The sequence below is a fragment of the Lagenorhynchus albirostris genome, chromosome 13, assembly GCF_949774975.1.
Source record: "Lagenorhynchus albirostris chromosome 13, mLagAlb1.1, whole genome shotgun sequence".
NCBI classification, from domain to species: domain Eukaryota; kingdom Metazoa; phylum Chordata; class Mammalia; order Artiodactyla; family Delphinidae; genus Lagenorhynchus; species Lagenorhynchus albirostris.
Genome location: NC_083107.1, coordinates 86,949,855 through 86,973,263, shown reverse-complemented (window position 1 = coordinate 86,973,263; position 23,409 = coordinate 86,949,855). Strand labels below are relative to the sequence as shown.

The 23,409-nt window shown below is 48.4% G+C and overlaps 1 protein-coding gene across 1 annotated transcript in view; it reads left to right on the top strand.

The window, feature by feature from the left end:
• Positions 1-23,409, top strand: part of DCDC2C (doublecortin domain containing 2C) — a 69,697-nt gene that overhangs the window by 39,446 nt on the left and 6,842 nt on the right. The window contains 3 exon segments of the mRNA XM_060168984.1: positions 10,080-10,205; positions 12,631-12,734; positions 19,338-19,400. Of these exon segments, the coding sequence (XP_060024967.1) occupies positions 10,080-10,205; positions 12,631-12,734; positions 19,338-19,400 (293 nt within the window).

Below are 23,409 nucleotides of genomic sequence, written 5' to 3'. Positions count from 1 at the left end.
CCATTTGAGGCCTGGGCTGCATTGCTGAGAACGGAAACTGCTCCACAGGCCGGGCTCCTTTGTTTGGCTGCAGAAGCCTGGATTTTAGGATTAGCCACGGCAACTATATTACGACAAATATATTTGTTCCTTTATTTACTTGTTCCCAATTTTCCACGTCTAACTTACTAGACTTTCATCTGTTTTCTGCATGAAGTACCTCAATATCCTTTTGGAAAGTGGGGGGAGGAAATTTAAAAATCAACCTGGAAACCCAGGACTGCCCCTCGAGGGGGACATTGCCCTGCAGCACGTGAGGGGCTGTCGTGGACCCTTGGTCATCTTCCCATTCTAAGGCTGTTAGGTGGGCAGAGTAGCAGCTCTCTGTAAGATCGAGTGCTGAGTTTTCTTTTAAAAAATAAGTAGTTTTTTAAAACATTGTTAAAATTGAAGTATAGTTGATTTACAGTGTTGTGTTGCTTTCGTGTATATAGCAAAGTGATTCAGTTATACACATATGTGGACATGTATATTCTTTTTCAGATTATTTTCCGTTATAGGTTATTACAGGATATTGAGTATAATTCCCTGTGCTGCACACCAGGTCCTTGTTGTGTACCTATCGTGTATATAGTAGTGTGTATATGTTAATCCCAAACCCCTAATTTATCTCCGCTGCCCACTCACTATCCTCTTTGGTAACCATAAGTTTGTTTTCTGTGTCTGTGGGCCTATTTCTGTTTTGTAAATACATTGTATCATTTTTTAGATTCCACATATAAATAATATCATACGATACTTGTCTTTCTCTTTCTGACTTACTTTGCCTAGTATGATAATCTCTAGGTCCATCCGTGTTGCTGCAAATGGCAGTATTGCATTCTTTTTTATGGCTGAGTAGTATTCCATTGTATATATGTACCACATCTTCTATCCATTCACCTGTCTATCAATGGACACTTAGTTTGCTTCCTTGTCTTGGCTGTTGTGAATAGTGCTGAATGTATCTTTTTGGATTAGAGTTTTGTCTGGATATATGCCCAGGAGTGGGACTGCAGGATCACACGGTCTAAATCTGCAAGTGTTTTCTTAAATGTACTGACAGTATGAAGCAGAGACTCTGTCCTGACTCTTCTATGAACTGAACACAAATACACACAGAGCTTTTGACCTGCAGACTATCAGACTTGAATGGAGGCATCTGTTGATGTGTCTGGTGGTCCAGGAAACCTTCATGTGCTGGAGATACAGAGATGAGCTGAGCGTGAGTTTCTGCGAGTGGCGAAGGCAGACGTGCCAGTGAACAGGATACAGTGACTGTAACAGTCCTCACCGGGAGAATGGAATCTGTTCCCTGGCTCAGCCCAAGCCCCCACGTCATCCTGGATTCCACCGGCATCAACCCCTCCTGCTTGCATAATTCCAGTAGGGCAGCGATCCCTCTGCTATTAAACTGCCCAACTTTCAGGCGCACCTGTATCTCTCCATCAGCACTGTGCGAAGAGTCAGGAAAACCACAATACCTGAGATGGGAAAGTGGGATGCAGGTGGCAGCCTGGGAAGGCATGAGGGCTGGAAGGGCAGGTGAGACACTTGTATTCATAGGGATCCTGACCTCAGCAAGGGAGTGAAATGAACAGATATGCACTTGAGACTCACTGCTAGTGATGGAATAAAATGTACGGACTGAAAACGGAGCCGGAATAGCCGTAGCGGAGGAGAGGCCCGTCCTGAGGCCACTGCAACGCTCCCAGCGAGGGGCAGGTGGGGCGCAATTGGGTTCAAGAGCTGCTGCGTGTCACTGATTCTGTGACAGGCATTTTCCCCATCTTTGAGGCTCTGAAGTACGGGCACATCTTAGGCTGATGGCATCTTGGCTGTTGTGCTGCAGGTTCATCTGTTGTCACGGTCAACTTGGCCACAGCTGCTCACTTTACTGTCTCTCCAGTTGAGGAGGTGCATGGCTGACACTACACATGGTGAGCTTACTTGCTGTGTAAATGTCCTCGAAAGGATTTTGCTGTGATTAGGAATTGAAATGAAAGTTATTATATACGTATGGAAATTCATAAAGATAGAAACAGAAAGATGTGCTGTTATTTGTTATTAGTGGGGTATATTCTCCTTCAATTCCATATGTTTTTGCAGAAGAACAGCCAATTCTTTTATGGACCCAGGAAAGGGAGATACCCACACATAGTGGAGCTATCAGCTTCAGTAACCTCTTACTGTGTAAAGAGCCATCCTGGGGACTTCCCTGGTGGCGCAGTGGTTGAGAGTCCGCCTGCCGATGCAGGGGACACGGGTTCGTGCCCCGGGCCGGGAAGATCCCACGTGCCGCGGAGCGGCTGGGCCCGTGAGCCATGGCCGCTGAGCCTGCGCGTCCGGAGCCTGTGCTCCGCAGCGGGAGAGGCCATGACAGTGAGAGGCCCGCGTACCTCAAAAAAAAAAAAATAGTAATCCACCTGCCGATGCAGGGGACATGGGTTCGAGCCCTGGTCCGGGAAGATCCCACGTGCCATGGAGCAACTAAGCCCGTGTGCCACAACTACTGAGCCTGCGCTGTAGAGCCTGGGAGCCACAGCTACTGAGCCCGCGTGCCACAACTACTGAGCCTGCGTGCCTATAGCCTGTGCTCCGCAACAAGAGAAGCCCCTGATCACCGCAGCTAGAGAAAGCCTGCGTGCAACAATGAAGACCCAACGCAACCAAAAATAAATAAAATTAAAAAAAAAAAAGAGCCATCCTCAAACCTAGGGCTGTAAAACAACAATGATTTGTTATTTCTCTAGGTTCTGTGGGTTCTGTGGGTTGGCTGGGTGGCTTGGGCCAGTTCCCCGGGTTACTTATGCAGCTGCATCTAGCTGGAGGATCCGCTGGGCTGGGTTGTGTAAGGCCATATCACCACGTCTGGAAGCTGGTGCTGGTGGTCGGCACCTCTGCTTTCCTCCAAGTGGGGGTGGAGAAATAGGCTGTCCCTCGGTGGAGAAGTGCGGCCGGGTGTTCACTTTTCACACTGCCTGTGCATCGGGGGAGGGGCTTTGCGTCCAGGGGCAGCCCACCACGCTTGTTTGCGTTTTGTTGCTGAGATTGGTGCAGAGGGTTGCCTCCCGTGCTCCAGGCAAGAAAGCACCAGCCTCAAGATGTGCAGAGCAGCTCGGAAGAGAATTCCAGGGGTAATGGAGGAGCCCTCTTTCTGTCCCGTGGAAAAGCACAGGTGGCTTTGAGGCGGGAATGGCTCAGAAGAGCCAGACTCAAGATGTAAAACCTTGGGAGGATGCAAGTCATTTATTTATTGACTGTCTCGCCTTCCTTTTTGCACAGGTGTGATACTGATAAATATCTACGTCTAAGTAGTTCCAAAAGGCCTTTTTCAGGAAGTATAGATAGAAGAAAGAACTTCTAGGTAATAAGGAAGCACCATGACATGGTTTAAAGGGCAGGTTGATTTCTTTATTAGCGACACAGGTCATGACCACGTGTCTTACGATTCTTGGCGTCTTGATTCGGTGAAATGGGAAGGAAAACAATGGGAAGGAACACGGGTGCGTCTAGATGGCCGTGGAGTGTGAGAAAGTGGAAAAGTCAGGGAGGACTCCAGGTTCCCCGGGGCAACACTGGTGGATCGTGGCGTCAGCAGCAGAGACCTGGGCCCCCGGGGAAGGTGGAGGAGGGTTTAGGTGTTGGTCCGTGTGTGCTAGAGTAGCACACTCACCAAATGAGAGGCAAGGGGAGATGTGCGAGATGATATTCATGCAGGAAGGTTTTTGTTTTTGTGTTTTTGGAGCAGAGAAAGGTTCACCGCAGGGCCAAGCAAGGAGAATGGGTGGCCTGTGCTCAGAACCCCCCGAACTCGCAGAAAAGTGTTGTTGATGTCAAATAGAATCCCGTATAATGTGTAGTAGAGGACAGACCCTCTCCTGTATTTGTGTGGGATTATCATTGTGGATTCTTTAATGAGTAAAAAGACGAACTTTCTCTGGATCTAACTGGATGCCAGTGGGTGAATCTCATCTACATATTATGATAACAGATTTTTTTTTTTTCTTAGTAAACCAGTGGCTCCCACCCAGGGAAAGCCCAGGCCTTAAGAGTAAGCGTTCTGGACTCTGACTTCCTTGGTTGGAATCCTGCCTCTGCTGAAGCTCTCAGGGTCTCTGTCAGTGAAACCTGGTTCCCCCCTTTTGCTTCCTGTTTACCCCCCACCAGGATTTCTGTCATCAGACTTGCCTCAGTGGGCATGAATTTCTAATTTAAGCTAATATAGACACCCTAACAGAGTTCTAAAAAAATTGAAGAGTGAAGCTGTTTGCTTCTTACATCTAGATTTCAACTGAGCACAGAATGAAAGATTTAATCTTGGTTTAGCAGAACTTTAAATCACACTTATGAAAATGCCCGTTTCCAAGAAAATGGCAAAGAAATCATATGGGTGCATTTTAACTGATTAGCACGCTTGAACCGTATTTGGGATGTAGTCTGCCTTATTTGATTGGCTCAGTTCACTTTATTGGTTGATTCAAATATTTGAATGTTGGAAAACACGTCATTAGGAGGCTGCCAATGCCTTAAATGGTCCAATTAACAGAAGCCATGACTCTTTAAGTCCAATGAAAGTAACTGAATGCAGCTACTCTTATTTGTTACATCAAATTCAGTTTTATAGCAACTGCATTTATGGTGCAGTTACCTTCCGAAGAGGGTATCTGTTACCTTCCAGAGAAGTTAAGGTTAATTTAATAAGTGCTTAAAATTGTATTCGTATATTAAAATGAACATTTTAGGGTGCAAGCCTCTGTAAAATGTCAGTAAGTAGTTACTAAGCATTGTGTTTATATCATACCCGCAGTCAGAATGTTAATATCACCTACCTCTCTTTGGCTATAAAGCCCAAGTATTGGTGGCAGACAGTAATGAACTGATCAAGCATCGGCACCCTAAGTGTGAGGGCGTGTGGGGTCTGACACCCACGCTTTAGTAACCGGGTTGAGACTGTGAAGTTCAGTGTGAGGTGTAAATACTTTGGAACTGACGTTTGCAGGCTGGTGATGTCAAGTCCACACCACATCGCACAGCAGTCAGGCGGTGTTTGTCGTCATCTTCCAGCAGCCTGGAGATGCAACAGTCAGGTTTAAGTGTTAGCAAGTCTTCTATGTTAATAATTCTCAAAGCAGGGACTGGTTCATTGGTGGAAGACTTTGACCCACTTTGGGGCCAGGCCGCTCCCTTGGGAGCCGGGGAAGTGCCTTTTGCCAGCAGGCCTGTTGTTTTCTACCTGAGGATGGATTGACTCTGAACTGCCTTGTTACGGTCATCAATTAGACGCTGTCTGATTCATCCCAGGTTACCTTGGGAGGCTGCCTTTCATGTGCCGGAGCCAGATGGTCATCTGTTACAGTGACATTAAAACAGCTAGATTGATTGACGGGGGCTCTGGAGAAAAATAATATTTCTTAAAGCACCACAGAGAAATAAACCCAGTGTGCCTCAGGTATATTTTCCAAAAATACTTTTAACAGGAAGAAAGATGAAGGAAGTTGAAAGGAAGTACTGTGGCCTTTGTAACTAGAGGCCACGATGATGTCAGCGGGGCTGGGATGTGAGGACGGAGAGGAGGGGTCGGAGGCGTGACACTCATTTCCTCGTGTTGGGAAGCAGGGGATTCTGATTCCCGCTTATCTGCTGTTTTCCAAGAATGGCTGTAAATCCGTGTGGCTCTGACAATGAAAAGACACCAGAGTGTCCACACGTGCCAAGTGCCGGGCGTGTGAAGATGCAGGCCGCCCTGCCTCGGTCCTTGGGGAGCTTTCGGGCAGAGAGAGAGTTACGTAGTGGAAACTGCAGGCCTGTGGCCGTGGAGCTGTGGACAGAGCGGGCTGGGAGTGGGGCCGGGTTTCTCTCTAGGGACAAGATGACACTGGAGTTAGGATCTGCAGGTGAGTTTGCCAGACCCCAGAGGAGGGAGCCCTTCTGGAGAAACACAGGGATTTGGAAGCGCTGGCCTGTCGGGGAATAGCAAGGCGTGTGGGCCCGCAGGTAGGGGCCCCTGTGCCTGGGTGCGGTGCTGGGAGTTTGGGCTTCGTCCCGAGGGAAACAGACCTGGAGGGCCTGCAGAAGAGGTGTGCATGCCGTCCCCTCCCGGACCTGTGCCCCTTCCCTGGAGACCCCCTCCTTGCCTCCCACTGGTCCACCACCATTTCCCCACGGCTCTCAGGACGCAGACCTGCCCACCCATCACATTCACCTCCAGCATTTCATGGAGTGCTTCTGTCTGCCCCGCCAGGTTCCAAAACCTTTACTGGGGTGAAGCTCTGCAGACCTCATGACCACCCCAAAGAGGCAGTATTATCGGTCCCACGTCATCGAGACGCCTTGGGACAGCGTGGTGGGGTGATGTGCTAGGTGCAGAGCTGCTGAGTGAGGGAGGGGACGGCGCTCAGTGTTGCGCACCTACTGTGTGCCAGGTCCAGGGTGGCTGGAGGGATTGTCTAAGAAAGTCTGAGACACCGGGCCTTCGGGCAAGGCTGCTTCTTCCCCACCGCCAAGTCCAGGATCCAAGCTCCACCCAAGCTCTTACGTCCCTTTCCAGTTCCCGTCACACCTGTGCTGGGGACGCGCTGGGCGTGGGCCTGCATACACTTCAGGTCCTGTGTGTCTCGTCCACTCTGCTAGGTGTGGGTGGTCACACTTGCGAGGTATGTGGGTCTAGTCTTACACTTTGTAGGGTCTTGATGTATTTCTCAGGAGTTTATTTACACGTTTTCAAGTGGAATTGGTGTAAATATTTTGTTTTCTTTCTATACTTTTTCCAACTTATATTACAGTTTGCTCTGTTTAAATAATTAAGATCATCTACTTAAATGTGAGACATTTACAGCTGGTTTCAAAGGTGAGCAGGTCAAGATTCATGCAGGAATGAAAGGGCAGTGCAGGGAGTTTGCTCAGAGCTGTCAGTTTGCTGGTCCTGCCGGTGGCCTTGGCTGGACGGACGAGGAGAGGCTGGTGGTCCCCGTCCCCAACCAGGCAGATAGTTGTCCTGGGATCCGGCTGTGACACCTGAGATGGGACACGAGTGTGTAGGATCCAGTCAGGGACACGTAGCCTTCACCTAATTATGCAGAAACACCAAGCCAACCTCAGATTCTTCCTATAAAACAAAAGAAAACAGGCCTGTGTTCTTCAAAAATTCAGTGTCACGTAAGACGAAGGAAGTCTGAGGACTGGGTCCAGGTAAAAGGGGACGAAGGGGACACGACGCCTAGACACGGTGTGTGACCCTGGACTAGACTGTGCTCGAGGGAAGGTCCACAAAGGATGTCGTTGCATGGAGACCAGATGGAGTATGGATGGCGGATTAGCTAGAAAGCCTGCGTCAAGGCCGACTTCTTGAATGGGGTGACCGTCCTGTGGTTCTGCAGGGGCGTCTGTCTCTGTTGTCGGGAAACCACCCGACAGTGTAAATAGATCATGTGTCCTCAGTACTCAGTCTAAGGGACTTAGCCGTAAATGTGTGTGATTCACGCAACTTCCTCCTAAGTAGTTTAGAGAAGATACGTGTTTAATACAAACATGAATGGAAGCCACTCCTAGCAGCCCCTCACCTTTCCTTGTCTGGAGAATGCCAGATTTTCAGCTGTTCTTCTCCTCCTCTGTCTGCATCTTCCTGCTCAGAGCATTGAATCGGCAGACATTTACTGAGCAACTGTTAACGATCACTTAATTGAACACACGTACATATCGAGAGCCTGCCGTTCGTTTAGGGCCAGGAATGTGCGGACGGTGGGCCTGGGTCCTGGAACTGCGTGTGGAGGTGTTACGGGACCGGCAGGGGGGCCCTGGAGGTCAGGCGTGGACGGGGATTTGAAGGATGAGTCTTAGGTCAGGAGGCAGGGCGGGGGGGGGAGTTCCAGGTGCAGCTGAGCTCTGTAGGAAGGCGTGGGGTGTGCAAAGCCTGCGGTGAAAGGGTGTGAGGAGCGGGCTATGCAGGCAGGTAGGCTTAGAGCTTGAAGGGCTTTGGAACATCCTCATAAAGTTGGGACCACTCCCTGAAGTGTTTGAAAGGTGGGCGTGATCAGATTCACAGCAGCCCTGTTCACTTATGCATTCAGCAGGTACTTACTGAGTGCCTACTGTGTGCCAGGCACTGTCCCAGGCTCTGGGATCCATGATGAGAAAAGCAGACACACACACGTAACCCCTGCCCTCATGGAGAGTCTAATGCCTCATGGAGACAGGTGAACAACGAACGTATAAATAAATTATCTGTAGATTGAGTTAAGTGCTGGGGAAAATATGGAGAAGGGTAAGGAAGGGAACTTTTTTTTTTTTTTAAGAAGGGGAGTCCAAGGTATTTTATGCTTCCATATTTTTTTTGTTGTCCTGTCGGCATACGATTCCTCTTGTCTGATGGATTGCTGAGGTCAGTGGTAGGGAAGTGCCCCGTTGTGAAAGGGGGACAGAGCACTGGCGGGAGAGAGAACTGCTGCAAAGTGTCCCAGGGAACCAGTGAGTTGGTGCATCCTGCCAGGTCTAACTCTTGAAGGATGGTACCTTCTTTGTTAATTCAGAGACATTTAAAATGGGGGGAAATAGGGAGGGAGCCGTCAGGGTGGCTCTCGCCGAGAAGGAGAGGTTTGAGCCAACGCTTGACAAGAGGCCAAACCCATGCCACTCTGATTTCCCTGGATTTCACAGGAATGAGGTGTTTTAGAATCTTGCATTCCCTTCATGTGCTTGTTAGGCAAAGTATGAGATTAAACAATAAAACTGGCTTAATGACGCGACGCCCGCCTTCACCTGCCGTCCTGCTCCCCCGGGGGGTTCTTGTTTCCACAGCTCCTGGGGTGGTCAAACCGCGATGGGTGTGGTTTGCCCTGTGCTCTCTGCACAGCATCCTCGCTGCTTTTGTGTCCTCATAATGAGGCTGGGTAATATTTCCTTGTCACTGTCCTCTGAGTGCTGTTTCAGGGATAATAAAATAAATATATGGCCTCTTTATCTTAGAGGCCAAAGATACGGAAAATGCTTGTGACAAGGAGATGTGAGTAACACCGAGAAGAATCTAGTAGGTTTCCCGAATCCCAGCCCCCAGCTGGCTCTAAGGCACAAGCACCATATATCATCTTCTGTTTCTGAAACCAGTCCTGCAAAGATCTTGTTTCCTGTGTTCATGAGCATGATTTCAACTTGCAGGAAAGCCTCCTAAAATAGGTAGAAAGATTTTGCTCGGCTCCTATATATGTGGTTGAAGGACTATTTTCACACTTTAATTTCCACAAGGAAAAAAACCCCCTAGTAGTTTGCATAATACACTATAGTGCCATATATAAATGGCACAAGGTAGGTGTTTTTAGTTTGACATTTTCTTAAGTGACACAGAGAGCTCACAAGAAATATCTATTTATATAGTTTTGCCTGTATTCATTTCCAAATACTTCAGTAAAGATGGAAAAAGGGAGAACTAAAAAAGATGGCTTGTATATAAAGATGGGATATATCTGGGATAGAATTGGAATAGAATTGGGATGGTGCTAAGAATTAGTTCATCTTACACTGTGATCTAGTTATGCTTTGTTATTATAGTTTATAGGTTTCTTTAGAAATCTAAGTTCCCCTCAATTGTAACCCAGACACACCTGCCACGCATCAGTTTTTAATCAGAGACGCTCCATCCTGCTCTGTGGTCCCAGCAGTGACAGTTTGGTGGTTGTCATGGAAGCGATTTTTATTAGGCTGTAAGGAGTATCTCTAAAGCCCCAGCGACCTCTGCAGACCTGCCTGTCCCCCTTCTAATGCAGACCCTCCTTTCCCAGGCACCACGCGGCCACCTTCCTTTGGGAAGAGAATAGCTTCCCTTCCTGGTGAGCTGCTGCCCCCTGGGAGGAGGGAGGGGAGTATTTTTGCCACTTTACAGAAGAGAAATGGAGGCGACAGCCTGGTCCAGATGGTGCGAGAAGGGGGGCCTCTTGGAGGCACCTGGGTCCCATCCCACTGTTCACTCGAGGAGCGTGTGCTTTCCCTGGCCCTTCTCAAAATAACCGATTAGACTCACTGTACGCCTCCGTCCCAACACGCTCTTTATTCTTTGTTTGTACCTTAAGAGGATCCCAAGGTGAAAGAAACTCATAAATACGACAGCGTTCCACCCAAAGCCCTGGATTCTATTTTTTGTGCCAAAGAAGGAAAGAAGAAACCAAAGGCAGAACCTTTAATCCACAGCGGGGCAGGTAATGTGAAATTCTGTGTCGCTGTCAGCAATTCGAAATGCTGCCGGGTCAGGAATCTGTTTTTCCAGACCAATTTCATCCTGCAAAGATATGACTTGTAACGATCTGATTTAAAAACCCGACTCGTAACCGTCTGACTTGTTAATAAATTGTTCGGCATGTAGGGCCATGGTAGGGGGAGTAGAAAAGTAAAATTTCAGGGCTGAGGGCGATGGGATTCTCCTACTGGGAAGCCCTCCAAGATAAATGCAGGATTTAAAAGTAATTCTGGGGGCTTCCCTGGTGGTGCAGTGGTTGAGAGTCCGCCTGCCGATGCAGGGGACACGGGTTCGTGCCCTGGTCTGGGAAGATCCCATATGCCACGGAGCGGCTGGACCCATGAGCCATGGCTGCTGAGCCTGCGCGTCCGGAGCCTGTGCTCCGCAATGGGAGAGGCCACAGCAGTGAGAGGCCTGCGTACCGCAAAAAAAAAAAAAAAAAGTAATTCTATCATCTCTGTGGACCTCTGGGAAGGCATATTGTCCTTTAAGGACCAATGACACTGAAAACAACCAGCAAACATATCAACCTTTTGAGGGAAACATGAACATAAAAGCCATCAGAACCCACTGTTTGGGTTTACTTTTTGAGTATGAGAGACATTTAAAAGATTGAACTTCAGAAGTGATTTTAAAACGAAATAATTTAAAATACACTCCTTTCAGTCCTGCTCCTATTCTTACTACTACTGCTACTACCAGTAGTATTACTGTTACTTCCATTATCAGTACTACTGTTACTACTACAGTTAGTGCTACTGTTCCTACTATTATGAGCTCTGACTGGGGGCCAGGCTCTGAAGGAGGTGCTTTCTGTGACTGTGTCATCTGCAGGTGTGATGGATACCTACAAGACTTAAGTCCCCTGGTTGGTTGTGGAGAAGAGAGGGAGATGGCGGGAAGGAGGGCTTCCCTTGCCTTCTCCGCAGCATCTGACAAGTTTGCAAGTCATTTCTCTTAAGCTGTCTTCTCCCTCGGCTCTCAGTACCACACAGAACGACTCAGGTTTTCTTCTCTTTGCTCCCTGTTTCTTAGCTTCCTGTGTTTGCTTCAGGCTACAGAGTGGGGCGTTTCCCTAACGCTTTTCTCTGGCTTCTCCCCCTCTCCTGGCTCTCCCCATCCCGTGACAAATGCGTCATCCTGCTGTGCACCAGGCGCTGGTCCGGACACGCAGGTGTTCAGGCATGTTCCTTTCATCCTCGGAGCTCATGTCCTGGCAGGCAAGGCAGATGCGTGAGCACAGAGGCCACGCTGTTCTACTCCACCCTCACGGGGCTCATCACGGAGCCTACTGAACCTATACTACCTGAAATTCTGTAATATATTAACAGTAATAGAAAATTTAATCACCGAGTAAAATGTCTTTCTTGGGAAAACATACCCTCCAGGAGTGGCCTGGGCTGCCGGGGAGAGCGTGGCCTGCTGGGACTCAGATTCCAGCTGTGGCCCTCGTGAGCCTGTGACCTGGGCACATTCCTTACCTGAAAACGGATGTCGTAGGTGTGTCTGAGGATTGCCGTGAGTATTAATATCAAAGGCATAGGTAGGGAGCCCCTGGGACACAGTGGGTGCCCGCCCTCTCCTCTCCTCTTCCATCCCTTATCCTCCAGCCCAGGGCTCGGGGGATGGTTCTTCCGGAACCGGGGCCAGGAAGGGCCAGAATGGACCCCGTGAGGGGTGGGGAGGTCCAGGACTCTTGACTGAGGAATGGGATGGGCTGTGCTCACATCTGTCTCCTTTTGGATGTTGAAGGAACTGGCTAGCCCACTTCTTTTTCCTCTGCTGTCACCTGTTGCTTCTGATCGGGGTGAGGATAAACTTTTCAGGAACCTTGGGATTTTATAAGCATTTACTATTGATACATCCAGTTGTAGTGCTAATTAGATGATTTTGTCTGTCAGCCAAGTTGAGTGGCTTACAGTGTACAGATTCAACCCCTGTGTCGTTAAAGCCCGGTTCTTGAATATATTTTGAAGTAACGCATCTGTGTGTCCTTAAAATCTGATGTTGGTGTCTCGTGGTTGCTTTGCGTTTATTTCTAACTGAATGAACCGAGCGCACACTTGTCAAACATTCACTGTATTTTGTCTCTGGCCTGAGTCCCATGGGGTTGGGACACAGGGATGACGGTGACTCCTGGGGTCTGGGACCTTTGTGGAGACAGTGCAGGTGTTGAGGGCCACTGAACCCAGCACCTCGAATGACGCAAAATCAAGGGTGGTCGGGAAATGCAGGTGAGGGGATGTGTGGGTCCCGGGGTCCCTCGGCCAGGCCGCCTGACAGTGACACAGGAAGCTCCGAGGATGCTGAGTTGTAACTCTGGTTTGGCTCAGAAAAGGTATAACGAACATCGGTTTGAAAACCCTGCCTGCATTATTTTTCTCCAGATGGTGACGTGTATGAAGCCCAGACTCCTAACAAGGAAACCCAAGGAGCACCAGAAGTTACGGGGGCCCCAGACGTGCATGTGGAGGTGCCTGTGGCCAGGTGGGTGGCGGGCACCGCAGGACTGTGCCCACTCCTTCTTACTGCTGCTCCGTCAGCCCAGCCTGCATCTCATCCCCAGCCCCTCCCCAGAGCTCTCCCTGGCCTCTAGAATGTTCTTTGTCCCCTGCAGTTAGCTACTGCTCATCTTTTAGATCCTATGCTGTGCATTTTCTTGTCTGCCCATCTTTCTCCCAAGGCTCTTCTGCTACCAGGACCCTTCTTAGCACACGTCACAGTTCGTGACAGCACTTCAGCCTTATTTGGTTACTGTCCCTTTTCCGCGCTAAGCTGTAAGCTCCACGAGAAGGCCATGGTCTGTGCTGCTCACCTGTGTAGCCCCTGTTCCTAGCAGAGGTCCTGGCATGTAGAAGGCTCTTAGGAATCATCGGTGGAAGGGTGGGATGATGGTATAATCAGACCATGTGGTCGGGAATCATGCATCTGCCCCTTCCTAGCTTCCCGACCTCAGGCCTCAGTCTCCTTGTGCATGTGGCGGAGATGATGTCACCGTGCAGGTCAGCCCGGGCACCAAGTGAAGTGTTAGTGCCCAGTCCAGGGCCTGGGGCACCGTGGACCCTCTCTCTCTGTGTCCCTCCTCCTGGCCTCATGGAGGAGAGAGGTGGAGTCCTGCGTGGGACAGGACGACTGGAGGGGAGAGGTGATGGGGAGAGGGGCTCACTTTGAGGCCTGGTGCCTGGACAGGAGCAGAAGCAAAGGGCCCCAGGCCCGAGTCGGAGGCCTGGGTTCCAGCTGGCTCTGCCCCGCCCCCACCCCAGCGCACCCAGCAGGTCTCCAGGGCCTCCGGGCCCCAATCCTGGGCCTCAAAGGGGAGTCTGTGCCGAAACGCATGACTTTGCCTCTGGTATCTACCTGGAGGCATTAAAGGTCCATTTCCAATTATAGGCTTTTGAGAAAATAATTTATATTCTGTATAAGGTTAGTATTAGCATTTGAGTCCCATTTTTGTTCCTCTTAAGTAAAGTGGGTCCCAGCCCTGCGCTTGCCCCGAATCACAGGAACCAGCGAGCTTTCCTGCTCCGCTTTCAGTACTAATCACTTTTAACCTTGTCGTTTATTTTTAACTTCTGCAAGTTTTTCCCTGTGATATATTTTTAAAATGTCATAACTCCGTCTTAATGTAGCAGTAGCCTTCCACTTCCTCTTGACATGTTGAACACTTTTCCCATATGTCCTGTTGTATTCCCTAAATTACTAGTAATATTATTCTTTTCCTCGACATGACAAGAAAATGACCCAAAGATTTGGTCTTCTCTTAAAACCCAAACTAACAGTTTAAATATTTTTATTGCATACTTAAGAATTTTATAGTAATAATATTAAGACATTTTAGGCAGTTACTTTTTTATACCGAATTTATCATCCACACTTCCACCTCCAACATGAATTATTGTTATTGATCTATTATTGTGTGTTTTCTGGGCTGTACGCTGAGAGTGTTTGGCACAGTTTTAAATGGAGGTAAAGTCCTAGTGTGTCAAATAGTGTTTCCATACTGTTTGGGAACAGTAAACGTAGATTTCCGTTGCTCGCATATTTGAGTTCCATTGCGTTTGAGGCTGTGGAGTGAGATGGATTTCCCCAGACTGGTGTGTGGTCTGATGGGGGGAAGCGGTGTCCACACCACACGACAGGGGCTGCACACCTGGAGAACCGCCTGAGAGGCGTTGGCCTTCATTTGTGTTCTGGTGCTAAGCTCTTGGAGCCACTGGTCTCCTTGTGGAAGGAGGGGAGGGTACTTGTTTTCATGCCCTTAGGACTTTCTGGTTCATAAGGAAGAACGGTTGGCCTTTATATTAAACTATTTGATTATGGTGGTGCCTTTTATCATAACCTGGAGCGCTTTTCTCATGCTTTTGAGTGACTCGCTTTAAGCTGTGGGCGTCTCATCATTCCCTAAATGGCTGGTGGCTGTAGCATTGCGCTTTCTCCACTTCTGTGTTGCCGGAAGGATACAATGTTACAAAATATAACATCCCAACTAGTCAGTTTATGAATCTGGAGTCAAACTGAGATGGACGAAGGGAGCCTCAAGAATGAGGACCCCTCCGGGTCAAAGGGGGCAGGTGTGGTTTGTTCAGCCTGTTGGTAGCTGATGACGCCTGTGAATAACAGGGTCGCAGGTCAGGGTTGAGGCCACTCAGACCGTCCTGCAGCAGCATCGGCCTGCGACACTGCACTCCCGCTGCTGAGTGAAGGTTGAAGCTAAGGTTCGGTTGAGTGTGGAAGGCGGGCTGTCCCTTGTTCTTGCCGGGTGCCGTCGTGTAACATCCGCTTTTTTTGTGATGGTGAGCGAGGCTGACTGTGGCCTCTTAACCTTTCCTTCACTCCAGTGCCTAGAAGCTTCCCCCCAGGACTTCTGAGTCGGTCAGGAACTCCTTGGAGCTGTGCAGAGAGGGCAGGGCAGCTGCGTTGGAGCGCGGGGCAGGGGTGTCGGGTGCTCAGTGGTAAGGAGAAGTCATCAGCTGTTTAGAGTGTTGGTCTTCCCGACAGTCCAGGAGGGCTGTTAATGCTGCCTTTAGACCTGCGCTCTGATTCCTAAGATGCTCCCACTCTTCTGGCTCTGCCTCCCGATCGTTTTCTCTTTAATTTACCCACAGAGCGATACATGCTTCCAACCGGACGTGTCACTTTTTCTGTCCTCCTACGTCAGCCACTTGGTTTTCCGCCACCTGACACCTTTGCGGTTGATTTCAAAGAGCCGCTCATTTTCCTGCGTATGTTGGAAGGTGTGTGCTTACGTTCCAGGGCCTCTGGTCGTAAAAGCTTATTCTGGAGAACAAACTTGACATTGAGACCCTTGTAGAATTCTGTTGACATCCATCTTTGGCTCATGAGAGAATCAAGATCGAGGTGCCGGGTGAGAGAAGCTGTGCTCTGAGTTAATGGAGTGATTTCAGTGCCTGTATCATGAATGGTGAAGCTCAAGCCACTGAACCCTGTTTTTCTTGAACCAAGTGGTTCCTGAACAGGACGAAAGGCTAAGCTGTGGAAAATATAATGAAAGTGAAAGGGAGAGAATGCTAGGGATTGGGACTCTGGCTGTGGCAAGACATTAGAAAGCGTTTTACTGATGGTCAACCATGGTGACAGGGACTATGGTCCATGGGCGTTAGTCACCTTTTTCCTCTTCTATGCTGCACTGTCTCCTTTTGAGTTTTCACTTTTAAGAAATTATGATTTCCTTTCAGTGCCTCGTTTCTCATTGGCTTTAGTAGCGGTTAATATATCCCCTTGCCATCCACCGCCCCCTCCAACCTTTGTTTATCCGAGCTTGAGTGGAGGACAAGGGTGATTGAGTTAACTGTCTGCTTCATCAGCCTCGATTCTCCCAGAGTGCTGACTTCTTACACCAGCTTCTATTTTAAAGTCCTGAGTTATTATACCTCAATGTTAAGGAAATGATTGTTAGCACTTGTAATATGCACAAAAGTGACATCCAGATATTAAGACCTTGATGTTGAAGTTCTGTCTGATTTAAGGACTACATTTGTCACAAAGTAATATCTTCTGCCAGATTTAAGATTCTATTTATTTATTTAATATTTTAAAATTAATTAATTAATTTACTTTTGGCTGTGTTGGGTCTTCGTTGCTGTGCGTGGGCTTTCTCTAGTTGCGCCAAGCGGGGGCTGCTCTTCGTTGCGGTGCACAGGCTTCTCATTGCAGTGGCTTCTCTTGTTGCGGAGCACGGGCTCTAGGCGCGCAGGCTTCAGTAGTTGTGGCGCGCGGGCTTAGTTGCTCCGCGGCACGTGGGATCTTCCCGGACCAGGGCTCGAACCCGTGTCCCCTGCATTGGCAGGCGGATTCTTAACCACTGCACCACCAGGGAAGCCCCCTATATTTATTTTTATAAGTACTTTAAAAAGAGAAAAATGCCCAGAATTGCAGTCTCTGTTTAGCCGGGACCCTGACCTTTGATTCCTTTTTGGGGGAAATAATTCAGCATCTCTCCGCACATGCTCAGCTCTATTTTAGCAGAGTAGCTTTACAATATCATTTTGCAGCAGGCAATAAGCAGGTGTATAAACCCCAGGTCTGCAGTTGATGCATGAGAAGGCTTGACTGAAATCACAGTGGGCTGAGTCCAGGTCTGACCTCTGCTGAAATTCACCTTTTTCAGGGAGTCCCAGAGAGTCTGGCAGGAAGAGAGAGGGCTTTTCCTTAGATTCTCCAGCAGCTACCAGAGTGGTCACCCTCCACTGCACTTGCCGTAGTTCACTTCACTCCAGAGATAAGCTAAGAATAAGACACTAACTGCAGTAAAACCAAAATAATGTGGACTAATTAGGAGAAGGTCCGTCTGAATTTGTGTAATCTCTGAATTGTTTAATTAGAAAAAACATAACGCAGCTTTAAAGCTTTGTCACTTTCAGCTGCAGAGTGGCTCAGACTAAGCTCATATCTGTCCTTGGGGTTCCCACATTAATGAATAAATTAAAAAGTGTAATTAGCACTATTAGGATGCCTTTAGCTGTAAAGAACAGAAAACCTAAGGAGAAGTGGCTTAAACAATAGGAGACACTTACCACGCATGTACTAGAGGTCTAGAGGCTCCCGGCAAAAGCCACAAAGGTTCCAGAGTTGCAGCCCAGTAGCTTGTGGGGTCGCTGAGGGCTCGTCTTCCCAGGGCTCCACTGCCTTCCGCAGCACGTTGACTTTCGGCCTCGGGCTTGTTTCCTTAAGACATTGCTTAGGCTCCGGGCGGTACGTGGAGACGCGTGAACATCCACAAGAAGGAGAGAGAGACCGTTTCCTTCCCTGAGACTTTTGCAAATAGTGAGAAAAGTCTTTACTACCTATTGCTGAATCAGTGAATGAGTCAGCGATCCGCATCACATCAATTATTCTGTGAAAGAGTGTGCTTTGGACTTCTCTTGAAGTGCAGTTTCATCAGCCCCAGCGAGCTTTCTTCGTCACGGCTCCTCCTCTGTGTAGACCATAGAGAGAACGCTCATGTAGTCAGGGTCTGAGTTCTCAGAAGGTTTGGGTGACTGAGGTCTGGGCTAATGGGATCGACTGTATCGAGCACACTTGTCTACACAGCCGCAGAGCTCAGCGCTGCACGTTCAGGGGTCAGCGGGCAGGAGCCGTCGGGTCCTTGGGGCCTGTCGCTAACATCAGTTCTGGTCACTCGGTAAGAGCTGGCTTCTCCACCCACTTTAGCTCAGGTGTAGCTACGCGACCTGCCGTCACCGATGACGGGTGACACTTCCAGGCAGAGGCATTAAGAGCCAGCGTGGACTTGGCCACGTGCCTTCTTTGACTCTGAGGTCGAGGAAACAGCAGGACTCGGAGTCTCCTGGGTGACTGATGAACGGGGGGCCTTCACCAGCCCACCTGTTCCCACTGACACAGACACGTAATGGAAGGAGCCCCCGTGGGCACCTTTATTTTGGCCCCAGGACCACACGATGTTCCCCCGGTGTGGAGAAAGGTTCCAGGACACCAAGTATGGTAGCCTGCTGCCTTTTGCCAGCAAGTTATGACAACCGGGAGATTATCCACAGGGGGCGTGCGCACATGGCCGGGGGCAGCGGGACCAGCCAGGCCGTGGTGGTGCCCCTCGGGCCCAGAGGAAGAGGGTGCTGCTCAGGTCCCCAGGGGTGCGCCGAGAAGTACAGAGGCGTCTGCAGTGACCACTCTCTCTGTTTTACACAAAAGGGATTTATAGTGTCTCAAAGTTTTCTCCAACAGTTTTATTAAACAGGTTTGTTACCAAAAGTGGCGTCTGGCTGTTTGCTGCTCGAAAGCCAATACTCGAGGGCAAAGTTGGTGGAAAGGAAAGTTTGCTTCATTCTGGAGGCCGGCAACTGGGGGTGGGCGGTGGGAGGCTGGACTCGTGTCTGAAGGCCGATTCCCGCACCGCTCACCATCAGGGGGCAAGAGCTTTCACAGGCGGAGGGAGGGGGCTTCCTGCAGGAACAGCACAGTCGGCTCTGACGGTCATCTTGAAATTGGTCATTGGTGCTCTGACCAGCATCATCTTGATTGTTTTAAGTACAGTTAGTCTTCAGTTCCAGGGTCGGTTTGTTCCCATTTCTTTGAGGCCAAGTCTCGGAATTGTGGCAGCTTGTGTCATGGCTACAGTCTGGTCATCATGGAGTTCACTTCTCCCACCTGGTGGGGTTTACAGTTTCTACAAGACAGCTTCCAGGACATGCCTCAGATTATTATCTATAGCCCTTGAGGAGGGACTAAAGGTCCTTGCCTCTGCTAATGACTAAACTATTATTATTTTGTCCTGTTTGTTTTCCTTTGCTTTGCATTTTCTCACTTCTCTGGTTAAAGTTATTCTTTGGCTAGAGTTTTCCTGCAGACAAGGCAGCTGGAGGACGCGGATGGGGAAAGACTATAGGTCCCGCCCCGTTTCAGGCTGGCCCTTGGTTGGAGGAGCCAAAGGTAAAAATGCAGAGCAGACGCAGCCTTGGACTTGAAGTAACCACTGTGGAAACACTGGTGACCTTTCAGCTTTACCTGTAGAAATGGTCAGAAAGTCACGTGGCTTCACGCGCTCTTTGCTTCTTTAAAGGACTTTGACACAGGTTGACTGCGACTAAATCTACCACATGGCGCATCTTCTCCCCAGAAACCAGCCGAGATAGTGAAAGAAGAGACACATGGTCACATGCCTAATTTTGAAAGCAGCGAGGTGAGTGAATTCTACTTTTATTTTGTACTTGACGGCTTGAGGCTAAGGCGCCTTTTCATCCTTTGAACATGTTGGGTGGAGCTCTTGTTTGATGGAGAAGGGGTCAGAGAGCCAAGTCATTCCAGGATACGAGTCCGCACAGGGTTGGACCAGAGTGTTCCTCTTCTGCAGGCTGCACCTCACATCAGGTCTCCTGCGTGCCAGGAATCACGGTAGCTTTCACGGCTTCTACACTCGTCTTTGCCGCCTGTCAGTATACTTCCAGTCACAGACTGAAAGGCTCTTTTTTCCAACATCTTTCAAGATATATTTTTAGAGGGGGAGGAAGGAGAGGAAGGAAGGACAGGGGAACCATGGCAGCAGGCGTGGGGAGGCTCCGTTGTCCCGGATACCTTGGACATTGGTTTTGTGGGTAGTCAGTGTTGTGTAGACGGCACGTCTGGGCTGCGGACACGTGCAGCACACGCTCTATAGATGGCGGCATGAGCTAGCGCAGAACGCGCTGTGTGGTTTGTGTTTGTCCAGTTGCTTTACGTGTGCCGTCAACGCGGGAAGCATGTCTTTCCATGGTACGTGATGAGATTACGTGACTAATCTGTGTAAAATATGTGTATTGGGAAAACAAAATTTACTTTAAATTCTTTAGTCGAGGGATATTTCACAACTACAACTTGTATATTTTTAAGGTGCACAATTTGATATACGTATCCATTGTGAGATAAGCGCCGTAATCAAGCTAATTAACATAGCCGTGTGTGTGTGTGTGTGTGTGTGTGTGTGTGTGTGTGTGTGTGTGTGTGTGTGGTGAAAACATTCAAGACAAAAGTTACTTTAAATATACAATTCATGTAGCTAAGAAGCAGACTTTTGGGAGCTTGTTTTTAAAATTCTGTCTCTGGATTTTCTTTTCAAGGTAGTTTCTTGCTTTTAGAGTTTTGGCTCCAGGCAGGAGGTCATGTAACAAATCTGGGCTATTGAGTCTGTTCTGATGACAGACTATGAAGAAATCTGTGGATGTGATGCCGTTGCAAGTGAGCCTCTCCTGCTCTGAGACGTGCCCCGCAGCATCCTGGCTCCGCGTTTAAAAAGAGGGAGCAGAGTCGGCTCCTGGGTCTTGCCCACCTTGGAAAGGGGCTTTGTGGGAAAGGACGTGGGTCCTTAGGAAGTTTGTTCGGGTTTTTCAACATGAAAGGAGTTTATGATCTGAAACAGACAGTTAGAGGAAATAATCTTTCAAACGATTCTCTTTCCTTCCTTATAGTCTTAAATATTTCTGACCAGGAGGAAGTGTTCAGGGAGAGGTACACTCTCTGTGTCTGGATGGTTAGGGAAGCCTTTGAAATGTGGAGGGACAAAAGGATGCTCACGGCGGCTGACGAGGGTAAGACCGTGTCTGCGGGTGGGAAGGCGGTGGTCCCGGGGCACTGGGTGTCGAGGGGCCAAAGGTCACCTGCTTGCTTCAGGGCCGTGGACGAAAGGGTGCTGTTATGACCCAGCCATGGAGTAGCCGAATGCCACGTTTTAATGGACATATGGCACTGGTGTATTTTGCCTGCACTGAGTTTTTACTGTCACTTGGATATCTGTGCACACTGGCTGTGGACATTCATCATCTATGCTTTGCTGACTTGTTCTGTAAATATATCTCCTCGGGCCTCTGGGAGCATCTTGTGCATTAGCAGCTGACATCAGTCAGTAGACTTAACTTCTTAGCGCGAATCAAAGGGTTGTTCTCAATGCCAGCAGTATCATTGGAATAATGGCAAATCCAAGCGCCTCGTTTGCAGATATCTGGGTTAAGAACCTAAGCTTTTGGGGAAGGAAGGTGATAAGGAGCAACTGGGCCTCCTTCTCTTGCCCAAACACAGATGACTTACGTCAGGCAGAAGGGCTGGATCGAGCAGACGCATCTTCACGGAGCCTTTGCTGTGGGCTGGGCACGTGCTGGCCCCTGTCACTCACGTCCCAGCTCACCCACACATCACTCTTCCAGGTGGTATCAATCCCCGCTTTATAGACTCAAAACCAGTGAGGTGGAGAGATCTGAGAGGGAATCTACCGCACCAGCAGTTAGGAGGCAGGGTGCTTGGCTTTGAACCCAGTTTTGAACGATTCCAAAGTTTGTGTTTCCTCCCCAGAGAACCACGTGTCTGATTCCTCAGAGGAGACGTCCCCTGCGTCATGCTTCCTGGTCTGCCCCTCCCGAGACAGGTGCTCTGTGATGTTCAGGACTGGGTTCATGGTGTGTGACTCTCCAGGATGTTTTAGTTCTGTCAGGTCCACAGGACGCCGTCTCTGCTTCAGCAGGAGCTGAACAAAAACTTCGCTGGTGTGAAACACCCCGTGGAGTTGAAGGTCATCGGCCCTAAAATCTAGCCCATGCTTTCATGGGCTCAGAAAGAGAGCACGCATTGTATAAGCATGGCAGTAGCTAGTAATGCTAATAAAAAGAAACATTACTCAATTAACACTTCCTGGCCGATAGGCCACAGTGATCTGTGTCTCTCAGTGAACTGTGGTTTTATTTGGCATTTCATTTGTCTGTTCACTTGAAAAATTGATTCTGTGGTATTTATTTGACATTGAATATATAGATTTCTCAGGTATGTGGCTTCTGGCTTGACCACCTCTCCCAGACAGATCGTGAAATCCTTAAGGGGCAGATATACATCCTTACTGTCTAGGACAGTGTCTTATATGCAGTAGGTGCTTCATAAATTTTGTGGACTTGCTTCACGGTACCTGTGACTAAGTTGCTTAAACTGAAGTAGATGATCCTGGGGTAAGATGGTAATGACCTTGCGAAGCTGGAAGACAGCATATTGTTATGAACGTTATTTAAAAATACGTATTTTATTTCTGATGTTGGGTCACAAGGGTTTCTGTTTCATTTTGTTAGGATTTTTTAATGGTAAACTCTATACAGCATAAAATTTGCCATTTTGACTGTTTTTAAGTGCACTTTAAAAAATTCAGTAGTGCCATTAAATTCAGGGACATTAGGTACATTTTCAGTGTTGTACCAGCATCACCACAGTCTACAGCCAAACTTTTTCATCTCCCAAACAGAACCTCTGTGAGCATTAAGCACTGTTTCCCCGTTTCCCCTCCTCCAGACCCGACTCTGCTGTCATTTATGCATTTAAAACAACCTCCGACCAAAGGAGCTATGTAGATGTAGGTATTAGGAGCAGATCCCACTCACCCCGGCCCAGGGAATTTCAGACAAGTGCATTTATTTGGTCATTATGTATGTCACGGGCACAGAATTGGGTGAGATCAAAATCAAACACCAAAGTGGACCCGTGCTGTGACATTCCTTCATTCTCAGAACGCTTTAAATGTGTTAATTACACAGTCAGGACAACTCTGCCGATATCTGACACTTTAATAATGTTTTCCTTCTTAAAAAATGGAATGTTACCGACATCAATTAACTAATTTGAAACTTTATGTGAACTTATAAAGATGACATGTGTACTTTTCCCCTTTACCTATTTCAAACTGCGTTCCTGACGCACATTTTTAATTAAATTGGGTGAAAACTGTCTGCATTGAGGTAGACTGCAATTTCTCCAGTCCTTTTAGTGCCTGATTTGTTTAGATCCATTGATTGTAAGGCAGTTTATGAGCAAGCAGCACTTTTTAATTAAAGCTGCCTGCTAAGTTTGTAAAACAATGTGTAAAAATTTTGAAAAGATTCAGTCCCTTTCCAAAGGGCCGTGAAGATGATTCTGCGGCCCATGTGTTTAGGGCTGTCCAAGCCTGGCAGGGATTCCCGTCTGCAGGCAGGTTTGCGCAGGAGTGGTCCGGCCTCTGGGACTCTAAGCCTTTTAATCTGACTCTGAGATCTGGGTTATCAACATTTGAATCGGTTTTTAGCTTTTCCTACCTTCAAAAAGGTTACACATATAAAACTTTCATGGGTAATTTTATGTATTCACGAAGCAAAGAGGGAGAGAGATTGACTTTAACATTTTGGGTGCTTGAGGGAGATTATCTCGGCACT